This window comes from Acyrthosiphon pisum, unplaced genomic scaffold (genome assembly GCF_005508785.2).
Source record: "Acyrthosiphon pisum isolate AL4f unplaced genomic scaffold, pea_aphid_22Mar2018_4r6ur Scaffold_21930;HRSCAF=25302, whole genome shotgun sequence".
In the NCBI taxonomy this organism is placed as follows: Eukaryota; Metazoa; Arthropoda; class Insecta; order Hemiptera; family Aphididae; genus Acyrthosiphon; species Acyrthosiphon pisum.
Genome location: NW_021771449.1, coordinates 13,661 through 21,804, shown reverse-complemented (window position 1 = coordinate 21,804; position 8,144 = coordinate 13,661). Strand labels below are relative to the sequence as shown.

General features: G+C 30.0%; 2 protein-coding genes across 2 annotated transcripts; both read left to right on the top strand.

The window, feature by feature from the left end:
• The first annotated feature begins 543 nt into the window (after positions 1 to 543).
• Positions 544 to 1,841, top strand: LOC103311896 (zinc finger MYM-type protein 1-like). The gene is made up of 3 exons (XM_008191731.1): positions 544 to 992; positions 1,048 to 1,171; positions 1,332 to 1,841. The coding sequence occupies exons 1-3, from the start codon at positions 544 to 546 to the stop codon at positions 1,839 to 1,841; spliced, it is 1,083 nt and encodes a 360-aa protein (XP_008189953.1).
• An 85-nt stretch (positions 1,842 to 1,926) lies between these two features.
• LOC103311897 lies at positions 1,927 to 3,211 on the top strand. Its single transcript, XM_008191732.1, has 2 exons — positions 1,927 to 2,302; positions 2,466 to 3,211. The coding sequence occupies exons 1-2, from the start codon at positions 1,927 to 1,929 to the stop codon at positions 3,209 to 3,211; spliced, it is 1,122 nt and encodes a 373-aa protein (XP_008189954.1).
• The last annotated feature ends 4,933 nt before the right edge of the window (positions 3,212 to 8,144 follow it).

Below are 8,144 nucleotides of genomic sequence, written 5' to 3'. Positions count from 1 at the left end.
TCTTTGATACACCGACAATTTGGCTCAATCGTATCGCAAAAAAGGTGTTTTATGCTCAATCGTGTCTCAGCCGTTGTGTGATGTGTTTTCACTTATAGCCGTTTGTCGTCGGGTCTGCCTACCTTATTTGCTGTAGCATATTGTCTGCGATCCGACTAAGTCGGATTGCCTACCTAGGTGGCTAACTTGAAAGTTATGTAATCGATTTTGACTTGCTAGACACTCCAACACGGTTTTTGACTTTACACTTTTTACATGAGAAAAAGCACCGGACATGCGACGGCACATACTACTCTATCCGCCGCAGGCGGATTGCTTATTTTTTTTTGTCTTAGACGGGTGATGACTGTTGTTTCTACATTATATTTATTTGTATTTATTTGTATTTTTATAATTATTGTGCGTTGTTAAAAAATAAATATTAATAAGTATGTCGGAATCTGAAAAATTGATGTGTGCATGTGGTAAAAGACGAGAAAACTTGAATTTAACCAATTGGCAAAGACACCTTGACAATTGTAAGAAACGAAAATTTATATAGAAATGGATACTGTTGATGCTAAGATGGAGACTGTCGATACTGAGATAGAGACTTTTGACATGTTTAGAAATGATCCAGCACATTTTGTTAAGTTGAAACATTTAACACCGGAAACTAGAAATTTAATATTAGAACTAGGTCCTTGTCAACCATTATCAAGTGATCTTCCAGGAAAGAGTTTTCCTAAAGATGTTACTAAAGAAAACAGAAGCTTTAAAGAAATATATTATTACCGGATTCTTCCTGACAAAACCAAATGTCTCCGTGATTGGCTGTCATATTCTCCAAGCACAAACAAAATATATTGCATGCATTGTTTTTTATTTGGGACAAATCTACACAGAAATCTGGAGAAATCGTGGACAAAAAATGGATTTGACTCATGGAAAAATTTGTCATCCGGAATAGAGTATCATGAACTTACAAATGATCACGTAAATGCCACATTAAAGTATAAAAACATTTAAGTATTTAAGTCGAAAAACTTTACCTCCAATTTTACCTAGTTTGGAATACCAGCGTAAAATTGAAATCGCAATGAATCGACAAGTTGTAAATGAGATTATAGACATCGTTTTATACTTAGCAAGACACAATCTAGCTTTTCGAGGTCATAGAGATAACTGGTCAGTAAGTTCGCCTGGTGGTAATTTCAAAGACTTGGTTATTTTAATAGCTAAAAATTCAGCTCCATTATCTGAACATTTAAATAATATTAAACTAAAAAAAAAGTCAAATTTCTTTTGTTACCTGGGAAAGACAGAATCAGTTAATAGATTTAATATCTCAGGATATTTCCGCTCAAATTCAACAAGCAGTTGTTCAATCAAATATGTTTAGTATATCCATTGATTCAACTTTCGATGCTTCACGTCGCGAACAAGTATCATTTGTTGTTAGATTTGTTGACGATAAATTTGGGTTAGTTCACGAAAAAGTCATTGCTATTAAAGAGTCACCTGTTACAACTGGAAAAGACTTGTACAGCTTATTTGTTGCTATTATGGAAAAAGAAAAACTTAATTGGAAAGATTGCCTTATTGGTCAGTCTTACGATGGTGCTTCAAACATGCGAGGAAATTACAAAGGCTTACAAGCACATATAAAAAGAGAATGTCCACAAGCTTTGTATGTATGGTGTCATGCCCACCGACTAGCCTTAGTAGTCAAACAAGCTGTATCCTGTGACTCAAATTCAAGATACTTATTTGGAAACTTAGAAAGTCTATATGTCTTATTATGGTGTTCCAAAAAAAGAGCAGCGACATTTAGAGAAACTCAAAAAAAAACACTGACTTAACATACACCCAACAGCACGCTATTAAACAATTAAACGAGTCTGTACAACACGTTGGAATTCCCATTCAGCAGCTTTGAATGTGGTTATGAAGTTCCATTATGCAGTTCTACAAACACTGGAAGAAATAAAAAATCTTGAAGGAGTTACTGATGCAACCGTTGGTGCCACCTGTAGTGGTCTTATAGATTATTTTACATTACAAAGATTTTTATTAACTGCTTTCACATTCAAAAAACTATTCGACATATTAGAAGTAGTTACAAGACAATTCCAAACACATGATATGGATATTTTATTGGCAACAAGTATCGTAACTAAAACAATTGATGCAATTAGAAAATTGAGAGCAAATAATTCATTTGAGGAAATTATAAAATTAACAGATAACTTTATCGATGAAAGTGACACAGATTTTACACCATTAAAAAACATCAGACTAAGGCGTGTACCAAAGAAAGCAGGTATTATATTATTTATTTCAATTTTACAATGTTATGTAATTTACTAAAAAATAAAATAAATGTATTTTATACATCAACATTTATTAAATATTTTCCAGATTTAATTATTTATTAGTTATTTTTAGTGAATATAACAACTAATTGTATTTTATTAATTACTTAGATGAACTAACGCAAGATAATCCTATTGTATGTCCAACTAAAAAGTTTGAGGTAGAAACATACAATGCAGCAATAGACGTGACTCTAAATGAATTAAGTGACCGGTTTGAAACCACAAATATTGGACCATTAATAGACATTGCATTGCTCTCATATCGTAGAGTACAAGAAGTGCACAATGATCCATCAATGCTACCAAAAGACGCATTTATAGAATTATGTAAAGTTTATTCCAAAATTAATAGGGATTGTTTGATTTCAGAATACTTGCAGTTTTGTAGGAATTTCAATGAATTTGAGAATAACTTAAATTTACCAGAGGTTTTACATAATGTGTGTAATAATGATTCAAGCAATGATGAAGGTGATAATGATGATAACAACATTGAACTAAATACGTATGATGATTTAAATGAAACTGAAAACGATCAAAGAGTAATTAAAAACATTGGAAGTACAAAAAAATTGTTTGAAATGTTTTGTTTAGCTGGCTTAACCAGTTGTTTTCCAAATTTATATGTGGCATTAAAAATATCAGTGACTCTTCCAATTTCAAGTTGTAGTGTAGAGCGTTCATTTTCAAAGTTAAAGCTTATTAAATCTAAACTTCGAACTTCCATGCTACAAGATAGGTTGGAAAACTTAATGAAGATCAGTTGTGAAAAAGATACAGATCCAGTAGTAGACAATATAATTTTATCACTAGCAGGAAAGAGTTCCCGCTTATGTAAAGCCTTAGTGTATTAATTACTTTATTAATATTTACACATGTGAACATGTCAATGTATGTTATATTATGCATGTAAATGGGATATTATTTAATATTAATGTATGTCTGTGACGTTTGTGTATAACTATTAGTTATTATAGTTATGCTAATTATATATTTTAAATGACCAAATGTTTTATTTTTCTTATCATAAATAAATTACTACTTAATTATAGTACCTAAAATCTGTAATTTCTGTTTAATTAATAATTATTATGAATTTATATAATTAATAATTAACAATAAGTCTGTTACGCTTATGACAGTATGTAATTATTTAAAGTAATAAATATAAAAATGTAAGCATTGAATTAGAGATTAAATATTTGTATTTAATTACCATTATTTGTCTGTTGTAATGCATAATGTAGTTTTATAAATTTTTTGTATTAAGGTATACCTATAGGCTATATTAACTTCCTCCTAGAATGCAACTAAGAAATAATAATTAACTTAAATAGGTATTTTGGTTTGGTGGGTGGGTGGGTTGTCAAATATGATTTGCCCTACATATATTTTTATATTTCGGCGCCCCTGAGTCTGTCAATGCTAACATTGTTAGTAAATATGTTACGCGTTGACAGTCCACCGAAAAAAAGGAAATTATGTCCTCATCATTTGTATACTGATTATTACATTATATCGAAGAAGGCGATGCGTTTGTTTAATTAGTAAACGTTGACGGCATTGTTTTATCGCGTACAGCGTAAAAATCACTTTTCTTTCACTTTTGTCTTTTTGTTTTTCTTGACACTTTCTAAAATTACTTCGAATAAGGAATTTTCAATTTTGAACGTGTTTATCGTCACTGCATATACACGATAACAGTCCGATGGTTTATCGACAGCAGCGGTGGCAGTGTTAATTTAATATATAAATATTACATAAGTTTATTACTATGATATTGTCTTGATTGGTAAATGATAATGTGTGAAATGTTATCGAAATAGTAAACTATTTAAAATTATTGTGATTTTATGAAGTGGATATATGTATATTATAATATATATTAAATAAATATACATTGTTTTGAAGATGTACCTTATATATTTACTAGATCCGTATACAATTTATAAATTATTATTCTATAGTTTAGTAAAGAAAATTTAAAATCTACGAGATAAAAAAAAAATTAATCCTAGAATCCGGATGACTTTCAAATGCATCCATCGCAGTCTTACTGATATCGTCATCGGATACCGCATTCGAAGGTTTAACATATTGGATCAAAGGTCTAGCCTGGTCATTAGGTGTGTAAATCAGGGGCTATTTCATTGATAAAAATTAATCAAAAATTAATATAATTTCCTACACAAGAGAAGAATATTAAATCACTTTAGAAGAAAATATAGATTTACATATGCCCCATTTTTTTGGGGTAAATGTAAACAATGATTTTACATTCCATGAGTGAAATAGAATCTGGATCTGGGGTATATGAAAACAACTTTTCATAGCTTTTGTTTTATGTTTTGATTTGCCCCAAATATTGCTCGACCGGGGCAAATAAAAACAATGTATAATCTTCAATGAAAAATGCATAGGGCAATAATTGTACATTTCTAAAAAAAAACTTTAATTAAAAATTAAATGATTTCTTTTTTATTTAGTTATAAAATAAAAACTGTCAGTATCTTACTGTAGGTATATTAGTAAATATAATAATTTTAGTAACACATCAAACTTACATAGGTTAGGTTAGGCATCACTTTATAAAAATATTTAACAATAAACATTTCTTATATTGAAATTAGTATAGTTAAACAAGTTAAGTAGGTATGAAGCTACTAAAATAACAATTCTGAACAAAACAATAAATACCTAAAGGTATCTTTAAAAAAACATATTTTATACTTAAGTGTAATATTAAAATTGCAGTATTTTGCAGTATTAGAAAAGTAAGTTAAGGGACGGCCCCTTAAGTATAAACCTAAAACAATATATAATAGATAACAGTATTTTAAATAAATTTAAATTGCACTTAGGTATGTAGTTATCATTCTTTTTCATTAACTTTAACATAACTAGGAAATTTGTACATCATTTTTTGCCCTTTCATTATCATGTGTGGAACTGGAAATATTGCTATTATCATTTCCAAATCAATAGTTGTTAAGTCATTTTCTTTGATTGATCACCAACATAGTTTTCTTTTTTTAATCCTTTTGCTACAATTTCTCCATCTTCATCATCAACACTTTCAACTACACAAACATAATATTTAAAATATTCCTTTTTACGGATGCCTCCAACAAAATCAACTAATAAAAATGTGCCTGGAAGGACAAGTGACCACTGTGGTTGTTGACACTCAACTTCTTCCTTATCAATATCAAATGGATTATCATTCACATCATATAATGAGTCTGATGAAATGCATTTTTCTTCATCTTCTTCGTCTTCACTAATATATGTTTTGTTATTGCCATTTATGGTTGTCTAATATTTATATTTTTCTTTGAACTACCGCGTTTTGCAGTTGGCTTTTTATAATTTTTCTTAGATTGTGCTTCTTCTAAAACTTCTGAAGTTGTTAGCACTTCTCCATAGCTGGCTACTTTCAATCGTGGATCGTCAATCTATGTTATATGTAATGTGTTCATTTGATGTATTTATGCTGTCGATATCTTGTTTATTTTGAATATATGATGTTATTTGATTAGTAGGGCTTTCACTGAAAGAAGTAGATTGAGAATTTAAATTACTTTCTTCAGAATTTTCACCATTTATACTTTCTTGCGGGAGTAGTTGTGAATCTGTGTTTGATTTATGTTCTAAATTTTGCCAATAATGTGCAAGATCTATTGGATCGAAATAACTTTCTGGAAATTTAGATTTATCAATTGGAAGTAAACCTGTAGAAATAAATCCAGACCTAACCTGTAGAAATAAATTCATTCCAGTTTCTGAAAACTTGCCTTTTGTAGTAATCCTACCTTTACCAATTTGTTGTTTGCCAAACCTAATCATTAGCTTATTCCACTCTGTTTTCAGAGGTCCGAAAACACACTTATCCAATGACTGCAATCTGTCAGTTAAATGGCTTGGAAACTTAACTATGACTATGTTGTTTTCAATTGCTAATTTTAAAATGCGTAAGCTTATATGAGAGCAATGTCCATCAAAAAGCAATAAAGCAGTTTGGTTGACTAAATTTTTTGCAAGTCGCAATGTCTCAATATGTCTCACTAACATTTTTTCAAACCAATTGAAGAACAGTGGTTCTTCCATCCACCCATTTTTTTATACAGCGTATAAAGTACCTGGGTAAGACTTATCTGATGTCCAACGCGCTTGGACAGCACCTCTTTTAAACACAATAAATGGAGGTAAAAATAGGACCCACTAGCAGATATACAAACCAAAACGGATATAGATTCTCGTCGTGAACCTCCAGATACTCGGTTTAGAGCTTTACTTTTTTCTCCTAAAGCTCTTAATTTTGTTGGGTCATTTAAGAAACCGCTTTAAACACATTTAAATACAAAATCACAATTAGTTATTTTATTTTTAGTATAAGCCTCTTCAAGTTTTCATATAAATTATATATAATATCGGGTTTTCTCGCGTCTTTTCTCAATTTTTGTAACTGTTCCAGTTTATTGAATGACAGAAACGGATGGCGTTTCATGAAACAATAATACCCATCGCCCCCTGGTTTGGTATCTTTGAAGGGGGGTTTTATATTATTAATGGTAACATATTCACTCACTAACTCTTTGAGTTCATCTTTGTCGCACGGCTGACCCATCTGAGCTCTAGATGTTATACATTTTTCAATGAGTTCTTCATATTCATCTGACAATGTTTTTGAGCGGCTAATTCTTCTACAATTTATTACGGTTACCCGTCCCTTTATTCTTTGAAAAATTACAGATATAGGTACTTTGAACTCCTCTGACGCTTGTTTGTAAGTATAAGTCCCACTTTTCATAGCATTTACTGCTCTTTCTATGTCCATAACACTATACTTAGGATAAGGTCGTTTTCGTACATAGTTCCGGACCCTAAACAAGATACATTGTTACTAATAAAAATACTAATACCGAAAAAAAATAAAAAATATTTACCGTTTACATTTACCACAATAAATAATTTACATTTACTTCACAACTTAATTCTTAGGGGTATATGTAAAAATACACTCGCATTATCCGGGGAAATGTAAAAAGTGTAGTTTAATGAGCGTATAAATAATATTTACTTAATAAAAAATAATTTGGTAAAAACTCCATGATTGTACTTACATTATTGTGGAATGTACACCCAGTTGAAAATTGTACTTTATGACAAATGATTTTTAAAAAAGGCGTGAATTCTGAAAACGAATATTATCACATAACCTCAAAATGTTATAACTTTTATTGATTCACCATATCAATATACGTTCATACCTTCATGATATTGATATGAAATATGTTAAAAATGATTGGTTAATTTTCTATGATTATTATTTACAAATCATAGACATATAAAACAACTAGATAGCCGACTATATATTACATTGCAATAAGAATGTTGAAGTCGGGCCGCCATATGCCAACAGGGCAATATTTACATAATAACTCAATAGATAAGACACTGATATCTGATAATAAATCAATATATACCAATAATATCAATCATGCGATTTTGTAAACATTGCCCTGTTGGCATATGGCGGTTGACTTCAATATTATCCTGTAGTCGGCTATCTAGTTGTTTTAAATGTCTATGTTACAAATACTCCGATTTACAATTACCCCATTTGACCCTATGCATGAACGATTCCTTTCTAAAATAATTAAATTATTTTTAATTAATAATAAAAATTATTTAATTAAATATAAATATACACCACATACGTTTTTCATATTATGTACGATCAGATCTGTAACTTATTAATTATTATAACTATTGGTGTGTTTAGTC

Excerpts from the sequence above, each read along its gene's own strand:
- LOC103311896 (XM_008191731.1), top strand. The coding sequence starts at position 544 with ATGGATACTGTTGATGCTAAGATGGAGACTGTCGATACTGAGATAGAG. Across the intron at positions 993-1,047 it reads CACGTAAATGCCACATTAAA|TTTGGAATACCAGCGTAAAA; the intron begins GTATAAAAACAT and ends AATTTTACCTAG. Across the intron at positions 1,172-1,331 it reads GTCATAGAGATAACTGGTCA|GATATTTCCGCTCAAATTCA; the intron begins GTAAGTTCGCCT and ends TTAATATCTCAG.
- LOC103311897 (XM_008191732.1), top strand. The coding sequence starts at position 1,927 with ATGAAGTTCCATTATGCAGTTCTACAAACACTGGAAGAAATAAAAAAT. Across the intron at positions 2,303-2,465 it reads GCGTGTACCAAAGAAAGCAG|ATGAACTAACGCAAGATAAT; the intron begins GTATTATATTAT and ends TTAATTACTTAG.